This window comes from Arvicola amphibius, chromosome 9 (assembly GCF_903992535.2).
Source record: "Arvicola amphibius chromosome 9, mArvAmp1.2, whole genome shotgun sequence".
NCBI classification, from domain to species: Eukaryota; Metazoa; Chordata; class Mammalia; order Rodentia; family Cricetidae; genus Arvicola; species Arvicola amphibius.
This window is the reverse complement of record NC_052055.2, coordinates 79,459,867-79,479,427: the sequence shown is the minus strand read 5'-3', so window position 1 is coordinate 79,479,427 and position 19,561 is coordinate 79,459,867. Positions and strand designations below refer to the sequence as shown.

General features: G+C 42.3%; 1 protein-coding gene across 5 annotated transcripts in view; it reads left to right on the top strand.

Moving 5' to 3' along the window:
* Positions 1 to 19,561, top strand: part of Kcnq5 (potassium voltage-gated channel subfamily Q member 5) — a 519,651-nt gene that overhangs the window by 443,160 nt on the left and 56,930 nt on the right. The window contains exons 8-11 of one of the 5 annotated variants that reach the window (XM_038342679.1): positions 6,253 to 6,347; positions 8,920 to 8,946; positions 14,003 to 14,059; positions 17,770 to 17,990. In XM_038342679.1, the coding sequence (XP_038198607.1) occupies positions 6,253 to 6,347; positions 8,920 to 8,946; positions 14,003 to 14,059; positions 17,770 to 17,990 (400 nt within the window). The remainder of the gene's footprint in view (positions 1 to 6,252; positions 6,348 to 8,919; positions 8,947 to 14,002; positions 14,060 to 17,769; positions 17,991 to 19,561) is intronic. The other 4 variants (XM_038342680.1, XM_038342682.1, XM_038342681.1 and 1 more) reach the window with 4 other exon arrangements.

The window sequence follows — 19,561 nt, the reverse complement described above, 5'->3', positions numbered from 1 at the left end:
CTCTCTCTCTCTCTCTCTCTCACACACACACACACACACACACACAACCCATTAAGTCCAATTAGTGATGTCCACATTCGCACCTGGGTCTTTCACTGGGATGACCGCCATCCACCCAAAGAGAAGTGATAGGACCTCCTGCCCAATCCCTGCTGGAATTTTTAAGAGGATTGATCTGTGTGTAATCACAGCTGCTGTGAGTTATTTGCCATCATCATGTCACATTCAGAGGACAGCATTTCACAGCCCTCCTCCCCATCTTCTGGCGCATACCCCCTTTCTGCCCCCACTTCTTCAATGTTCCCGGAGCCTTGGGGCAGATTAGGGGTAGGGCTCAAAAGTCAACCTTGTGCCCTCCACAGGCATTACCGAGTTTCTGGGCAGGCTCCAAGAGATTCATCAGAGGCCTATAATAGAGGCTTTTTCTGGAGATAATGAACCTGTTCTGTGTGGAGTAAAAACAAAACAACAATTCAGTGAACTTTCGTAAGCTCAGCCCTGACAGGACAGCGAGAGGAAGGCTGCAAGATTATCCTGCCAGAGAGAAGCCAACTGTTCCCGAAGAAAACAGGCTGCACATTGAAGCTTTTGCTTTGCTTGGTAAAATAGCTTGGTCTTCATGCAGCCATCCTAAAGGGAGGCTGCCAAACGCTCTGCTAAAGCCCAGTTATACAAGTTGACATGCCCCTTTCCATGCTTCAATCACAGAGAACAGATCATAGATATTAAAACATGAAAGCAAAAAAAAAAAAAAAAAAAAAAAAAAACAGAAGGAAAAACAGGTTTGTGACAGTATCTCAGAAAGTGCAATGAAAAGACAAGAAAGAAAGAAAATCGAAGGACCTTTCATTGAGGTTCAAGATCCAACAAACACAGGTACCTCAAAGTACACAGAGTCCAGGGAAACAAAGGAGAGGGTTTTACCAGGGAAATAGTACGCTGTGATTTTCTAGAACTGGAGAGCAGGAGTAGCCGTGGTAAGACTCCACCAAATGCCTGCTTTAAGAACCAAAACCTTCATACCAAGATTATCATGGAGAGACATCAGAATGCTTGTAAAATCGGGCATCTTAAATGCTTTCAGAGCTGAGCATATCCAAAGGGTGAAGAATCCACATGACATCGGTTACCCACCCCGCAGAAACCCAACACTTAGAACGCACGGAAATAAGCCTATTAAGAAGAAAGAGTACTTGCAACCTAGCATTCTCCACCAAGCCAAACCATTCTAGAATCATTCCAAGAGCCCCAAAATTGATTTACTTGCTGTCTGAGTTTGCTTCCTGTCGCTGTGATAGGGCACTTTGACAAAAAAAAAAAAAAAAAAAAAAACCTTGGGGAGGAAAGGCTCACATGTCCCTGTCACGGTCCACCATCTAGGGAAGTCAGGGCAGAAACCTGGAGTCAGGAACTGAGGCAGAGGCCATGAAGGAGTGCCAACTACTGGCTCTCTTGCCGTGGCTTACTCAACCTTCTTTCTTTTTTCTTTTTTCTTTCATTCTTTCTTTTTTCTTTTTCTTCCTTCCTTCTTCCCTTCCTTCCTCTCTGTCTCTCTGTTGTCTCTCTCTGTGTCTCTATCTTCTCACCCTCTCTCTCTCCTCTCTCATCTCTCTCTCTCTCTCTCTCTCTCTCTCTCTCTCTCTCTCTCTCTCTCTCTCTCTCTCTGTATTTTTAACCTAACTGCAGTTTCCCGTCCTTCCTCTCCTCCCAACTCCCGTCCCCCCACCCCCACCCTCTTCACTCCTTTCTTTTAAGGCCAGGCCTCCCATGGATATCAACCAAATAATGCATATCAAGTTGCAGTAAGACCAGGCATCTCCCCTTCTGTTAAGGCTGGACAGGCAATCCAGCATGAGGAAAAGGGTCCCAAAAGCCAGCAAAAGAGTCAGAGACAGCCCTTGCCCCCAGTGTTAGGAGGCCCATAAGAAGACCAAGGCACACAACTGTAACATACGTGCAGGGGCCCTCAGTTTGTCCCATGTGGGCTCCCTGGTTGTCAGTTCAGTCTCTGTGAGCTTCTGAGTTTTCTTGTGGTGTCCTTGACCCCTCTGGCTCTTAAAATCCTCCCTACCCATTTCCTCAGGATCCCCTGAGGTCCTCATAATGTTTGCCTCAGCTTGCTTTCTTATGCCTCCCAGGACTACTTATTTGCCCAGGGGTGGCACCAACTACCATAGGCTGGCCCCTTCCATAGCAATTAGTAACCAAGGAAATGCCCTACAGATTTGACTATATGCAATCTGATGGAGGCATTTCCTCAAGCAAGCATGGTGAGCCCGGAGCGTACAAGTGAAAATAGAACGGATGGAGTCTGTGGTGCATTTGCTGCTTCTTCAGGAAGGATCAGAAATGCCATAACTTTGTAATGATTAATAAAAGCAAATCACAAAACGAAAATAAGACAATAGTAACTGCAAGTAAAGCAATATATGCATACATTGTTACATATGCATGAATGATTATGAAAGAAAAAGTAGTCACAGCACTTAGTGGATAGTCAGACTAGATATTCCTGGCCCAACATATACACACACAAAATTGAATTACACTGACATTTTTATGCTGGAAAACTGGGAACAATGCTGGCATGGTTGTGAGAACGCAAGCACTAATAACCAAAAATTGAGATATAAAAATGTTGGCAGGATGAGAGAAAGCAAAGATGAAATGTGAGTAGGCTATTTTATTGTCTTCCATAGGCAAAAACTGGTTAATACCACCTAAAATTGAAATAGGAGCATAACCCTTCAAAGTAAGGATTCTTAAAAGAAAAAAAGGAGAATGACCATATTATTCATTGACCCACCCATGGATAAATTTCATAAGGAACCTAAGTCATCACACCACAGAGATGATTGCACGTCCATGTTTGTTGTAGTGCTATTCACAATAGAAGAGACAGAACCAATCTAGTCCCCATCAACAGAAGAATGAATAAGGAAAATGTGATATATGCACACACACACACACACACACTCACACTCACATATGTAGATTTTTGTTCAACTATGAAGAATAAAATTATGTCATTTGCAGGAAAAAAAAGGGTGGGACAAGAAATCATCCAGTTAAGAACAACAAGCCATACTGCAAGCATAGTCCATATTTAAATAAACAAATCAATAAATATATGTATATCATAAAAGTAAACAAGAGACTATTGAGAAGAAGAGGGCAGTCATGGGATGGGCAAGAGCAACAAAGGAGTGTGACAGGAGCCTGAACATGAGCCAAGCACCTGATAGGCATGCGTGAAGCTGTCATAATGCAGGGCATTATTGAGTATATTCATTACTAAAATAGAAATTATAGAAGGATTTAAGCGTGGGAAAAGAGAAATGATTGCTGGTTGACACACTAAGTCTTTTGGGACTGGTCTTCTAAAACATGCTCCTTGAAAATGGAAGTTCAGTGTTAGCCTGTCTTTGGGTGGTCATCCAAAATATTCTGGGCTAGTTTTAGAAAGAGTCAAACCAGTCATCCTTGTACTAATCCAAACAATACAAACCGAACACTCCCCACATAGAGAACTCCGTGGGCTTTGTACTTTCAACTCACGACTAAACTTCTGATTTGTTTGCCTGCCTACGCTATCAGAATCGCCCAATAAATAGCAAGTATGACTTTAATTTGCTTTTGGTTAACTTTGCAGTTACATATGCCATGTAAATTGGTTAATTTAGATCCACAGGGATCCCTGGAGGGAACTCTTTTATTTTATACTATGTGATTTGGACTTTAAATACGGGAACATCAGGTACTGGGGCATATGAACGGGGACTTGAATTTTAACTGCCAGCATCAATTAGCAGAGCTCAGGGACAAGAGATGGGTACTAGGAATGTAAGATGATGTGCAAAGTGCACATACACGCAACATAGACTGAGCAGGTTGCAGTCGGGAAATACATGTATACACATGCATGTATATAAATGTAACAACAGTTAATAAAAGGAGGTGCCATAGATTTGAAAGAGAGCAAGGAGGGGCGTGTAGAAGGGTGTGGGAGGAAGAAAGGAAAGGAAGGGAAGGGAAGGGAAGGGAAGGGAAGGGAAGGAAAGGAAAGGAAAGGAAAGGAAAGGAAAGGAAAGGAAAGGAAAGGAAAGGAAAGGAAAGGAAAGAAAAGAAAAGGAAAGGAAAGGAAAAGGGAAAATGCTATCATTATGCTACGTTGCCCCCAAATCAAAGACATCACAAAACAAATGCAAGAATAGTAACACTGACACTCCCCACTTCCATGTTGACCATTAACTCATTTCTAGAAGAGATGTCATGTGACCTTTCTATGTGTCCCCCTTACATGAATTTTTTACAATAGAAGATGGGCCTAAAAGCTCAGCTCTTGAGCTCAATTCAATAGAAAAAGATGAAGAAATTAGGTCAGATTATAAAACAAGCCCTTAGTTTCTCAGGATCTTTTTGTCCCCCCCCCCCAATGGTTTATGACACTTAACAGGTAATATCCAGCCCCATTTTTTTAATGTATTGTTGTCATGGATTTTTTTTTCCCACTGGTGTTGAATGATCCACGATCCTGGCCTATGTGTCTAGTTGTACGAAAGTTTTACTTTCAGGTTCTGGATCTCATAAATGCATCATGACTATATGGACACTGTTTAATTAAAATAACCGTCTAGATGTCCCCACCAGTTGAGGATCCCTGGGCCTCACTCCAGCAGAAATGATGTCGGTAAGTCTAGCCTGTAATCTCAGCATTTCGGAGGATGAGGCTAGAGCATCCCCTCACCTTCAGGACCAGCTTGTGCTACAACATTGGGACTGTCTCCAACAATCAAAACTGATAGTAATAACAATATCTCTGTGTCTTATTGGTTAGTCTAGATCCCCCTAAAGATTTTATGTAAACAACCCCACACACTAAAATTTCAAGACAATAAGATGCTAATTATCTTATTATCTATAAGACATCAGGATGCTTGGCACAGATTTTCACACATTTATCGGTTAAATAAACACAAGCCATGTGGGCAAGCATTCAGGCAAAGAATCTTTCTTGAAAAATGTAAAATAAATAAATAAATAGCCTTTGAAAACATAAAATCCTTCAGCTTCTACTTACTATATGTCTTTCTAATTTTTTCATGTCAGTTCCTGAATATTTCACTGAAGTATAATGTACAGGCAGAAAAAGAGTCCATTTCCTAGGGGAACTGAGCAGTCTTGTGTAACTAGCACTCAGACAAACAAAATATGACTTTTCAGATACCTTTCTCCATCCCTATCCCACAAGGGGTACTGCTACGCTAGCTTCTGACAGCATAGAAACTTTCCCTCACTTTGTGGAAAGTGCTCTGTTGAGTCTTGTTTATAGTTCGCGACATTAGTCACAGGAGGCCCATCCGTAGTGTCAAGCGTAGTTACAGTGAACCGTAGCTATGTAGACACATTGCAGTATGTGACCATGTGACAAGACAGCTATTTACACTGCTGTTGATAGGTAGATGTGTGCACCTTTCCAGCTTTAGTTTAAAAGCCAAGATGTAGTGCCTACCTTTTGGTGAACGTATTTAAGCATACCTATTGTGTTTACCTGGGGAAGAATGTCTATATCATAATATATCCATACATTCAACTTCAATAATACTGCCAGACGGTTTTTCAAAGCAGTCATAGCAATTTTTTTGTCCAATTCAATGATATTCTTAGAAAACAATATAATGAGGTTACTTTTTTCTTCCCTGTGCTTGAAAATAATGACTGATAGCTGTTATACAGTAGGGATGTGACCCATTGAGATGAGCTTGCCTCATGAAACAGAACTCTCTAAGTAATGAATCATAATACAAGGTTTTCTATAAAGAAATTGGAGCAAAGGCTTGGCCATGTGCTTAGCGTTCTTTGCACGCTTACAGCAAAAGAATGAATTTACCAAACTCTGCATGGAAAAGTAAGTACAGGTGATTTCTCAAACAGACAGAGCAGAAGTCCTTCCAGCCACTGCGGTAAAGCAGTCAGAAAAGTTCCCAGGGGAGGTTGTGACCAAGAGACCATCAACTGAAGACACTTTCTCGACCTTCCCCACCTTGGTTGAACCTCTGTACCTGACACCCACTGTCTCATCTACCAAACAGGGCTTTTAATTCACGCTTTGGTTGTAAGGACTGCATCCCAATGCTTTCCGTTCTCTATCCCAGGAATGGTTATATAGTGTAGACAAGCCTAATTAAACAAACCCCTTTTCATTTCGCTGTATTTTCTGCTCTCTTTTGTGCCCCTCTTTGCCACGCGCAGTGTGTTTGGCGTAGCTATGCAGCTGATGAGAAGTCTGTTTCCATTGCAACCTGGAAGCCGCATCTGAAGGCCCTACACACCTGCAGCCCTACCAAGTAGGTATCAGGGGGATAGGTGGTGCTGGAGTTGTGTCTTTTCTAGTTTGTTAAACAATACCATATACGTGCAGGAAAGTCCTGGTTTGGGCCTTCTTTTATTCTCTTTGTTGCTCTTAAAGATACCTAGCCCTATTTAACAGCAACTCAACCATATAACTACGTGGAATTGACATCATTTTTTACCAACCATAGGCCATGACTGAAGTCTGAAAGACTATAAATTGTATAGAGATACGGTAGTTTTCTAATGTCTCCTCGTAAAACCATAGTTCTTGAGAAACAAGGACCACCTGACACATCACCTAATTTTACAGGGAGATTGCTTGGAAAGTAATATATATGTGCATCATAGTTCTCATCTTTAGGAAATTTCCGGATAAATGTAAAAGAGGAAGACTAGTTAGAAAGCTGATAGAGCAACTCAAGGGACGGAAGACGGTGGTCCATATTCGATTATCTGACTTCCCTCTTAACAGCAGTTTTGGATTGAAAGTTATTCTGAGATCTGGAAAAATTAATGATGAGTCAAATTCTCTAAGTGCCTCACCTAATACGTTGCTCATATACCACTTTCCTCTCATTTTCCCTGTTTTACCTGGGGGTGGAGGCGAAGGAGGGTTGAGTCAAACAAGTGCCTCCTCCTGTCCCCTTGAGCCCATCAGCCTTGCCTTCATTCACCTCTCCTTGCAACCTCATGTCTCAGCCCCGCTCACTGAAAACCAGTGACTCATCAGGACACAGTGGTCATTGGTACCATCAGGGAACCTGGGGTCCTGATACAAATCACTCCAGAGATACCTCATGGCTCTTGTGGCTCATAACCATTGCTGTTGTTGCTGTTGCTCTTTGTTTGATCCGTGAAATGTGATGGAAATGGTGGCCTTTTCCCAAGAGCAACACCCAACACACAAAGAAGAAAAAACCCAAACGCCGCCTACAATTTTAATATGTCCTCAGACGCCTAAAGCCAAGTTCAGAACCTTTGCTCAAAGCAAACCCGCTTCAGTCAAGTTTCTGTTTGTGAGAAGAATTTTCAATGAGCTAGACAATAGCTTTACTTAAAACTGACGAGCTTACTGAATGCAGGTTGAAATAATTTTTTAAAAAAAGACTAAAACTTCTTTTAATTTACGTAGTCTATTTCTCCATAGCATTCAGATTGCCATGGCTCTCTCTGGAAGAGAAAGAACATCCACTCATCTGTGCATCCATTCTGCCAGTGCTCAGTGAATGCTTACTATGCGCAAGGCTGAGTTTCTGAGACAAAGCAGGAAGCAGCCAGAGAATGCGAAATCAGTTCAAGTCTTTTGGTTCAGGAGCTAGACAGTCAAAGAATGCTGAGAGTAGACAGTAAATGTAAATATTGTAAAATGTAAGTAAGTTCAGAGGAGAACTGTAAATAGGAAGGCAAGTCAAGGCTCATGGGGTCTGCAGTGTTGAAGAAATAACCATTGTCAACCTCATTGTCACCACCACCAGTGCCGTCGTTGTCATTAAATCACACCAGGCTGGCGCTCTGGTTCCCCAGCATTCTGAGATGTGCTTGCTGCTTTCACTCCCCGAGCCCATCTCAAGGGGTAGAACAAAAGCTCGGTCTCAGAAAGACTCTTGGAGACTGGAAGATGCAGGGAATTGACACCCTGAACCCTCGTCACACCTTCCATGCTTAGCATGGAGCCGTTTCTTTCTTGTTCCAGGCCACGGTTTTCCTTTTATGTACAATATACATGAGATTTGAGCCAGTTCTATTTCACAGCTCTGGTTTAGTGAGAGGAGGCAAGTATTTTTTTTCTGCTTTCTCCTCTCAAAATGAGCGAAGGTTCTGCAAAGGTTGAAGCCCAGCTAAATGAGGTATCTCAAGGAGTGAGTCAGATACTTTAAGAAGCTGTGGGCAATTACCAAGCTGCAGGGTTGCCATGAGGTGTTCTGAGAAGCCACAGGTCAGTCAGTCTCGATATAATGCCTTCCCATTTAACACTGGGACCCAGGAGAAAGTGAGCCCAAGGTCCACAATTCATTGCAAATGAGCCCTCCACCATGCTCCCAATGCCCAACCCTGCCCAAATGAGTGATTTCCAGTGCCACCCAACAGTGGGATGTAAAGACTCAGATTTTCGATGTACCTTTTTTACTCCAAGGAATTCAATTCTTCATATAATCTGTCTCAGTAAGTGACTGATAGACAAGAGAATAGTCATCGATCAATGCCTGCAGGTCTAGATGCCAAAAGTCTGCCCAGGACACTGGAATCAGCAACTCTCTGAGAGCCTTTGCCAAAGCTTTGACCAGAACCACTGCTTCTTAACCAAACAGTGTGTGGTATTCTGCTGTGTGTGGGCAGTACTGGCCTTGCCAAGTAATGTTGTGCTGTCTCAGATCTGCCACAAAGAACATATGTTTGAAAGCTGTGTGCAGTTCTTATAAATAGCATTGCTTCTATGGACTGTACTTAAGAAAGGTGACTTAAGGTACCTGATTTCCCCTGTCTCCCGTTCGGGGCCATTATCAAATGCTGTAAATGTATTCACTGGTTTATCGTCATTTCTCTTCTGTCTGCGCGCACCTGAAGGAAAGAACAAGGGGAGGCGTCCAGCAGGTTTGTGATTTCTCTTTCGCTCCATGTTGTTTATAAATCAGATGCCTCGCAGATGTTTTAAATGTGCCTCATGGGTAAAATCGATCAACAAATACGGCCTCGATTAAAAGTGACCTTTCACAAGATTGCCTGCAAAGTTTACTGGGTTTTATTGATTTTTTTTTTTTACCCCCGCCTTGGGAATAGAAGTATCTTTACCTAACCCACTCAGTGCTTCTGAACAATCTAGAAGGCCTGGAACGTTCAGGGGCATAATAACCACAGACTTTGACTGTTCCTGCCTGCCACTGTCCCAAACAAAAGTCCTTCCAAACTATTCAAATGCAGTTATTGAAAGACCTAACAGGAGAAAAAAATAATGGTTGAGAATGTTGCGGGCATGCGCAGCAGTCTAAAATAAACTTTCCTATATAGGGTGCTTGCCTTGTGATCAGATATTTGTCTTTTCTTTTCTTTTTTATATTCGGCAAAAGGTAAACTAGAGACAAGAGATAAGGACTGCCTGTGTGGGATATTTCCAGCCCAGAGAGCAGTAAAGTTGACTTGGGTTATCAGTTCCACAGAAGAGACCTCATCTTCAGGGGAAGGTAGCCCTGCCATGAATTCCCCAGATGACTGGCAGCTGCTCCTCTAGAAAGACTCAGAGGAAATAGAAGTCAAGAGAGAACATTTTCATCTATGGATTAAGTACCAGGAATGGTCTAGATTTGCAAGTAAAGCCTAAAAGGCTGGGGGCAGGAAGATGCCACACTGAAGTATAAGTAGGAACAGACAGAACCGACAGGAAATGTGAGATGCCTGAAAAAGGAAGACCATAAAGGCATACGGGTTTGCTTTTTGCTTGAGTTTTCTTGGTTTTCCCCATCATCGCCATTTGCTTCAGTAAAGAGAAAAGAAGGTATCCTGCTGCCCTGAGATAGCTTCTAGTGAGGGTCTATAATGGGATCAACTATAAAATATAGATACAGTACTGAATTCGTTCTCAAGCTTTCTTTAGAGTGATATGACACTATTAGCTATTTCTGCATTATTACTATAAAAAAGAAGCAAAGAAAAGGATTCCCTGACCCAGACCATAACTCACTTGCATTCATCCATGGCAGGTGCTGGATACAATACAAGACACAGCCTCGAGTTCTCCCTTGGGGCAAGTGAGCCAGTGCATTCAGAGCCCTCTTTTACTTCAGAATGATAAGAGTTCGAGCAAAGAATGCTAGATATTCCTAAGGGATGATCTCCAGAGAGTTTGAGCTACCCGAAGAGTTCTGTTTCAGAGACACCTCTAACCAGAGAACCTTAGTCTTTAGTCTTTAGACCAAGCACCATCCTTGCACACGACACCTGTCAACTGAGTGTCAAGTTGGCCGACTCTCACCATTAGGCCTTTTCCCATATCCCACGCAGACCACACCATCCTCCGCCATCACTACTAACTTGGGAAACAGTTAAACAAGACAATTCCTCACCATTACAAGTTACGTTTTACTCTTCTTCGAGATATTTAAAGGGCTTCATCTCACCACTCTCTAGCTACAATTTATCCGAAGAGTAATTTACCTCCCAAGTCTTGGAGCAGAGACTCTTCTTGGCATGGGTTACAGAACTTCTTGTGGGAGGTTCACCTTCCTTGCTTTCAGCCTCCATAATGGAACTTTGACAACCAGAGGAGAAATTATAGATCATGAATCTATGCTTGAATAAACATAACATGACCTCTTTGGCAATCCAATAATAACACCACCAAAGCTGCATTTCCCCAGTGTTAGTAGATCAGGAAACAAAGACAAATTTCAAGCTGAGCTTCTGCTCAAGATCAGAAAATGAAACTTTAACTCAGCTATCACGATTCAAAAGCACTTAGCAATCAAATCTCTCAAACTTCATGCAATCCTGTTGTATCTAAGAATGTTAAAATTTATTCAATAGACTTGTGACTAAGGCTGTTAAAGAGAGTTCACTTATAGACTTGGAAGTGTGCAAAGCTCTCACCTGGGTTCATGACTTAGAGAATGACGCCGAGAAACTCTTCACTTCTCAACAATCATCGAACACTTGACAAAACAACTTTGAAACCGTACCCATGCCACCGCTTCATTTCCCAAGCCTCCGACATGCTAGTTTCTTGCTCCCCAATAACTCACTGCATCTCCCGTAAAGGGATAACAGAGAAGATGCTGAACATTATTCTTGCTTGGAAGAATAAAATGTTCCTGACCCCAAGTACTTTTTTACAAAATACAACCAAAAGGAAGAGCAGAGAAATAAATAGAAAGAGATAACGTTAGTAATTACCATTATTGCAGTGGGACTGGAGAGATGGTGCAGCTATTGTGAGCACACACTGCTCTTGTGGAGGGCCACATTCAGTTCCCAGCATCCATGTCAGGGACCCCATACCTGTAATTGCAGTTCCAATGGATTCTCCACATTCTTTTCTGGCCTCTGGTAGTCACTGCACTTAAAGTTCACATATGCACACATAGATACACACAGAGAGAGTTAAAAATAACCATTAAAGGGGCTGGAGAGGTGGCTCAGAGGTTAAGAGCACTGGCTGCTCTTCTAGAAGTCCTGAGTTTAATTCCCAACAAGCACATGGTGGTTCACAACCATCGATAATGATATTTAGTTCCTTCTTCTGGCATGCAGGCATACATGTAGACAGAACATTGCATGCATAATAAATAAATATTTAAAATAATACTAATAATAGTCATTAAAAAGTAGACACTGTGACAACCTGAAGAAAATAGTTGACACTTGTAAAAATTTATATGCATTGAAACTCCCATTGTATTATTGCCTCAGCTTTTCCCTTGTGTTCCATAGACAACAGAATTTATAATATTGTAATAATGAATACAGAAAGACTATTGTAATGGCAATAACAACAACACCATCTTAAAAATAACAAATCTGTCTTTACTGAAGCAAATTATACACAACAGAAAATGAATTTATAATGAAGCTCTCCCTTAGAGAAGAGCAATTCTGGGTTCAGAATGCTGCTAATTAATGTTTGACCTCATTTCAAATGAATTAATTAATTGGTACCACCCAACTCCAGAGTCCTTCACTGCCTTTGTGGTCATCAGGTTATTGATGTGACTTAGATAAATAGAACAGACAAGTGTCAGCCCCAGAGCCTGGAATCTCCTAAGTCCTTCCTCTTGGTGGTTTCCTTTCTGTTAAAAACTGCAGACAGCACCTCACACAGGCAGTTGCCTCTGCCCCTGAATAAGAGGACCAACTACAGAGGAGGAGACTAAACACAGCATGCAAACAGATGGAGGGCAAAACCATTCAAGTCACCCTTGATTAATTATGTTCACTGCTTTGGGGTGTTCTTGTTGGAAGGAGAAGTTCTACTTTCTACGAAGTTAAAATATGCTTTCAACAAAGCTCATCTATGACTATGAGATCTAAGTGAAGCTTTTCATAAATATAGCTCAACTGGGTAGTAATGAAAATAATGATTCTTTGGCTACCTTGGATACAGGGTCAGGTACCTCCTCTTCTTAGACTATAATTTTATCTTCCTTGGCAAGGTTATTCCATTACACTTCTTCCCCCCATCTTCTCACTAAAATGGTTTCAATAAAAAAATATACGGTGATATGTTTATTGATTCTATTCTAATTAATCCTCTCTCTGAATAGACAGGGACAGTCCTCCCCAGAATGGTGTATGTTGTCATTTTCGGCCAAGAGAATTTACCTTTGAACTCATCTGGCCATCCTACCACCGTTCTATCTCTCCTCCCTTCCTCCTTGACTAGGTCATCTAAGTGGCCAACAAATTGTTGCATTGATATAAGGAGGGTTTTACTTCTTCCTGCCTAGGCTTCTATCCCTACAAGAGCAGATGATACCAATGGAGAGTGAGGGGTTAATTGGAAATCTCCCTGCCTGTCCTGTCTTCTGGGTAAACAGTGGCAGACTGGTACCTCTTTCAGTCAGAGTCTTATTTTTAATTTTCCATGGATAAAGCATCCCTAAAGCTTCCTCAGCCTTCTACGACAGCCGACTGTCTAAGCTTGCTTTAGCAAGCTCCCGTGAAGCTGAATGAAGATGCATGTCACACATGCAAAGGTGGCACTGTCTTGTGACATTGCACTCGTGTAGTGTCCTCGGTTGAGTGCTCTGTCCAACCACTACAGTGTGTTAGATCCAGTTGTGTGGCCCCTGGGAGATAACTCTCGAATCCCTGTGAAAGAGACTGTTTGTCCTCACATTTCTTCTGCATTTATTTCTCTTCTACTTGCTTTTCTTTTGTGTATAGGGAATGACCTACACATATCGTTAAACTAAACTCAGTGAGACTAGACTCCACTTTTTTCCCAGCATAATCAACTGCTCCTCGCTAGCAAAGTATTAGATGGTTTAAGAACCCTCTTTCCATCTGTTCACATTATTCATAGGAGGGAAGGATTTACTCTTTTATAAATAGCCAGGGACTTAATAAATAAGCAAAGTTTCCGTGTTTACAAACTGGTGATCAGAACCCTTTCTTCTGATTACTTTTGACCAGGTATTCAACCTGACAGCCATTTACTTATACTAACTCTAACTTCATTTTCACACAAACCAAGAGCTTGGGTGTCTGTTTGCATGTGTGTGTGGTTTTCACTCCAGACCAACTAATGTTATCTACTCCGCTGATTTGTGAAAAGAGTCATCCTTAAATTTCCTGAAATATTTGATTCTCCGTTACTTATGCTATATTCACTGATACTTATTACAGAAGTTGCTGTACTCTCCTATATTTATTTGCCCACTTCATATGAAATATATCCTAATACATACTACCATCATTTGTAATGCTTGTTTCCGATCTAATTGTTTCAGCCTAACCATAAGAGCCCTGGCTGTGTCTCAGGCGGCAGCACAATTGAACTGCAGAGTACTTACTGCTTTCCTGCTCTGTTTTCTCTTGTACATATATATGGGGGAAAAAAGTAAAATCTAATGGCTTATCTTTAGACAAAGAAAGCCCTCAGCTCTGTGCTGTCGGAGAGACACATAGTAATGCACTGCTCTATTTCCCTCACTCCTAGTAAGTTCTGTAATAATAAGCAGAAGTTCTTCAGAGTGTACACCTCACGGAAGCAGAGGTACCCAGCATCCCAGCTGTTGACATGAGATTTGAGAATGCCAACTAACCTCAGGTGCATGACCAGGTTATGCCACTACACCTGGGCCCTGTTTACAGACTCACTCTCCTAGGGACTTCTTGGATGAGGTTTTCAGCGCGCTTGTAATTTTCCTTGGTGCCTGTTGCCTGCTTTAATACTCTACCACTGGGACAAAAGGGGGGGGGGGGGAAACAAACAAAAAAATGCAGGCATAGTTCTGGCAGTCAGCCTGTTGGCGCCCCCTAGTGGCTGGACAACTGCTAAGCTGTTTGCACGCGCTGGTTTGTTAATGGCTGGGTTGCCATATTGTGCCTGAGGCGACAGTTTGTAAGAGTGCTTAACCTCTGAAGGGCTAAAGCCCTAATTATGTATAACAATAGCGGAGGCTTTGTCAGCCCTAGTGGATTACTGCGGAGGTACAAGGCCACAAGATTCCCTGGCAGGGAGCTTCTAACAATGACATGCATGCTGGGCCATCAGAGTGATTTGGCCATCTGGTTCTGGAGAAGGATGAATTCCCTTACAGAGCAGTTGCTCGGGCTCCCTTGAGCGTGGTGCTCAGCTGGGAACTTGGGATTGCGTCCTAAGATGCCCCAATCAAGACTATCGCGACCTTTTTCTTCCTTTCTCCAAAGAGAGATTTACTTGCTCTCCTGGGGATCATCCTTGGCATGCTTCCTGAAAATGGTGTGACAGAAAATCTTCCTCAAAAGTCATCTTTATAAATGTCAACAAAAAACAAGAAAGTAATGGAAACTTTTACGCAGCAGTGAAGTGTCTATAATGTTAATTGATGTGTATTTTCAGTAACAGCTATCTGATCAGTTCACTGGTCATCTAATCAAGATGCTCCGTTGATTTCCGAAGGAGAAATAGAACAGCAAATAAAGAAGACTTTCCATTATTAGGGGATACGAACAAAACTTTTCCTTGGGAAAAATTTGATCTGGATTAGGCTGCTGTTCTAAACTTTCAGATTCTTAAAGATAAAAGAAAACATTACATTGTCTCTATTTTAGATTGCAAATTGTTGAATTTAATTTAGACTTTCCCTCTGGTTAGTTTGATTTGCTTTGCCTTGGTCTGGTTTGGCTTTGATTTTTTGAGACAAAGTCACCCTACCTAACCCTGGTTGGCCTGGACTTGCTTTGTAAATGGGCTAGCCTGGAATTCACAGAAATCTGCCAGTCTCTGCCACACAAATGCTGAGATTAAAGCAAGAGCCACCACACATTAACTTAAATATTTTTTTCATGTTCTTTTCTGACCTTTGAACACTGGGCATGCACAGGGTACACAGATGTATAGACAGACAAAACACCCGAACATACAAGATAAATTAAAGAAAACTAAAAAGGAAATGGTGCCTAGAATTAATTTATATCAATCTTAATGTGCTGAGATGTAGAGATTATCCCCCCACTTTTCACTTATGTTTAGAGGTGTCCTTAATACATTTTATAGGAGCAATTTCTAAACAGTCTTGTCCTCATAAATCATGGTAAATTGGATGCTGTTTTATTTTAGAAATTCCCTACCCTTTTTAAATTGTAGTTCTTAAAAAAAAAGGATAAAATAGAATCTATGTTGGTTTTTTTTTTTTTTAACAGTTTCTTGTTCATTTAGTTAAGATAGGAAAGAGGTTCATCTTGAGAGCTGGAGACAAATCACTTTCCAGCTTCTAAACTCAACCTTCTATGTAATTAGCAGTTCCAGAAAGGTTAGAGACAAGATCAAACACAGTGAGACACTTGACGCGGTGGCCGTGTCTACTGGAGGCAGCCATTCATCAACATAAAGGTGCAGAAGTGAGCATATGTCTTCTGAACTAGATTGTCATAAATTTAAATTATGGTACAGATGCCCTGAATTTAAGAAAAAGGATTGGAACTTTTTATAATTAAAAACTTTTTAAAGAGTGGTTTTAAACATTTTTGACCTAACTTGGACAGATTTCTCTAAATAGCAATAATAATAAATAATAACTAAATAAGTCTATGTGGTCTTGGGATGTTTTCTGTTGCTGTTGTTTAATGTAATCTCTCATTTTATCATACATTTGTCAAGTACAGATAAACCCCGTGACTGAGGGGGCTGTTGTACAGATCTCTTGAACCCACGTGACCTCATCACAAAACTGCCCAGCCTGCATGCGCCTTCAGCTGGTTATGCTGGAAGTAGCTGTGTCTGCATTTGGGACAGGAGATGTCCGTTGCATGGTCAACTCCTTTAGTGTTAACCAAACTCTCTGGCCACCATTGTTCATGATTTGATGTGTTTTCATGTGAGCAAATTCACACCAAACATGGTACCTTTTTTCGAACCCCAGATGTTAAGCAACTAGGCATGGAAAAGCAAATGTTACTATCTCTTGTGAGCTGCCAAACACATATCCACTAAATACATTTGCTGTTGGCATGCTGCAGCTGGGGACAGTGGACACTGCGGTAAGTGGAAGAGACAAGGCCTTCACTTGGTCTCAAACAGTCCTCCTCCATAAGCACGCTGCCTTCATCCCCCACAAAGGCTGCGGCATGACTCACCAAGAGCTGGGCTAGGCGACTCACCCTCAAATCCATTGCCCCATTATTTCTTCAGTGTCTGAGGAGCCCTGGGCCCCTCACCTTGATAACAATGTGGTGCTTTCTCATGAAGAGCACAGCGCTTTATAAATGAGACAAGAACATAAAATTGGGGGCGTGCAACACTCTCCGCAGTTCCTGGGATGACTCTAAAACCCCCTTTAGCTATGTTATTCTTGTCTTCCCATGAGCCAGAGACCTCGGCAGCCCATGTCTGTAGGATTCCTACCTGCTCCTCCTAGCACATCACACATGACACATGCCTGAACCACGAAAGCATAAAGATGCATTTGGGGTTTTGTTGTTAATACATCCTCGATCAGCCCACGGCAGCTCGATCCTACCTCGCATCAGAGAACAGAACGTTTAAACAAACGTGATTTTACCAGTAGCTGCCACAGCAAATCAATAGCTTGTTTCATAGCAGGAAATTGTGCTAGTGAACATTGCATCTCCTTCTGTCAGTCATCCCATTCATTACGTGTTGAGGCTGTTCCACCCTGTGTGGTTTCTCTTCCCAAGAATGAAGAATGTAACGTCAAGTGTTGCGTGTTTAATATGTGTGTGTGCAGTGCTGTCAATTGCTTCGAGATTGCATGAATTTATGGATATCATAATCTTGCCTGGGATATACAATGCATGCTGAAATGTAGGTACATATGTAATCATCATCCCTGTTTACCTGTAGGGATGCTTAGGAATTACAAAGAAAGATCTCCCAGACAAACAAAGAAAAAAAAATCTCAGCAGTGGAAGGGAAAGCTACAATCACCCAACAGTTTTTAAAGTGAATTGCACACCCATTCTTGATTATATTCAGTGAAATTGGGTACAAACTGCTGTACCTGGTCTCTTTTCTTCCTATGTAAATCCAAGAAGCATGCATTTATCCATAAGAGTGAAACGAATCCCAAATGAATGCAAACACCACAATCAAATACAGTTAATTTCTTTTTTTCAAAAAGGAAACTATTTCTATGCTCCTACTTGCTGAACACACTCTTGCCTATTGATGTGTATGACCTTCTAGAGTTCCCTCCGATCATTTGCCCATGTGGAACGGAAGGAAGTTTTGAGATGGGATAATCACGGCTCTGTTCTTCACAGTCAGAAGCTGAGTTTCAAGGAGCGAGTGCGCATGGCTAGCCCGAGGGGCCAGAGCATTAAGAGCAGACAAGCCTCGGTAGGTGACAGGAGGTCCCCGAGCACCGACATCACTGCCGAGGGCAGCCCAACCAAAGTGCAGAAAAGCTGGAGCTTCAACGACCGAACCCGCTTCCGGCCCTCACTACGCCTCAAGAGTTCGCAGCCGAAGCCAGTGATAGACGGTAAGCCTGGTTTTCCTCTCTGTGTAGGTCGTTAGGCTGTGGGGCGGCTGTGGAATAATTCATTCTCTGTGGTGCCATTGAAGGGAAGAGAAATTGTTTCCTTCTATTGCAAATGTATTCGTTGCCATGGGTGAGTATCCAGAACATAAGTTAGTTCTGAGAGGCAACTTTGACAGCTAAATTATCTCAGAGAAGGCAAGGAACTGGAAATATGGAACAAGGTTAGAATGTATCACATGCAAGACTCTGGGTGCCATGCCTGGTACCACATTGTTTTAAGAGAAAGAAATGAACCATTTTGTTAATTCTTCCCTCTTATCTAGACTATATTTATTTCAAGAGCACTGCAACCTCCTTGCTGTTATATGTGTTATGCGTGGCCAGCAGAGACTCCAAGTAGAAAGATGAGCAGGCCCCTTGTGAGCATCCTGGAACCAGAGTAGCAGCAGCACCTTCCTAGGCGCAAGGAAAACTCTCTTCTCTCTTCTCCCATGAACCAGCTACCACAGACACACAGCCTCTGCCCATTGTGAAGGGCTCCCGTGCAAAGCTCTGAGCCTTCTCATGATAAATACAATTCTCTCCTAAGAGGAATTAACCTATTTTATCATCTCCCGTGACAGAAGGGTTCCTGCCAACATTTTATTGAGTGACACATATTTTTTGTGTTTATGAAATACTCTTTTTTTCATTCAAAAATTAACTCGGTTTTCCTTTTAAGTGTGTTCCCTTGGGATCCTTTATGCTGGGCAAAGAACCAGAATCAAATAGCGTCTTCCATTAACGCATACAAACTGCAAAGGCCACCAAGCCTTATACTCTCATTCCCTACCATAACCTGTGTTTTCCCAGGCCCTCAAAGCTCAGGGGACACGACGAACAACCAGAGGTCATAGCTGCAGTGATCACAGCTCCCTGCAGTGAACCCCTGGAACCTCTGCCTGCCAGCTCCTCCAGCTTCCTCAGAGGTCCTCAGAGACCTTCGTTCCCCTCTCAAGAGAGCAGCACAAGTCCTTGTTTCACACTTCCTCACTCTCTGCACTCTTAACTAGTGTCATGTTCTCTAGATAGTCTCCTCAATGCTGACCTGATATGGCCCTACCTGGCAGAGATACTGTCTCCCATCTTAGTGGCAAGGACATGCTGATCCTGCCACACTTGCTTTCACCTGTTGCTCCGCTAAGCTTGGAAATGCCTTGTTCTCCGGTGTTGTGCCCTCCTCGTCAAGCTGCTTGCAGCATCCCAAGTCACCACTAGCCCGGTTTTCAGTGTCCTCCTGTTCCCTTCCTCTGCTCCCTAGGAGGAAATTCACAGACAGCCTATGGGCAGCTAGGTCTACAGTGATTGGCAACAGGTAAAGGATGGTTATTGGACTTGAAATAGATGCCAGTAGGAGCTTGCTGTCTGTAAGGTAGTTTGGCAAATAAATATGAAAGCCGTAGCATATGCCAAATACTAGACACATCCATCTACCAGCTCCGTCTCTAGACTATAACTGATGACTAAAGCAGTACCAGATGTTGGAAATGATTCTGACTGATGTGAAGGGTGAGCCCAGGCCAGATGTCATG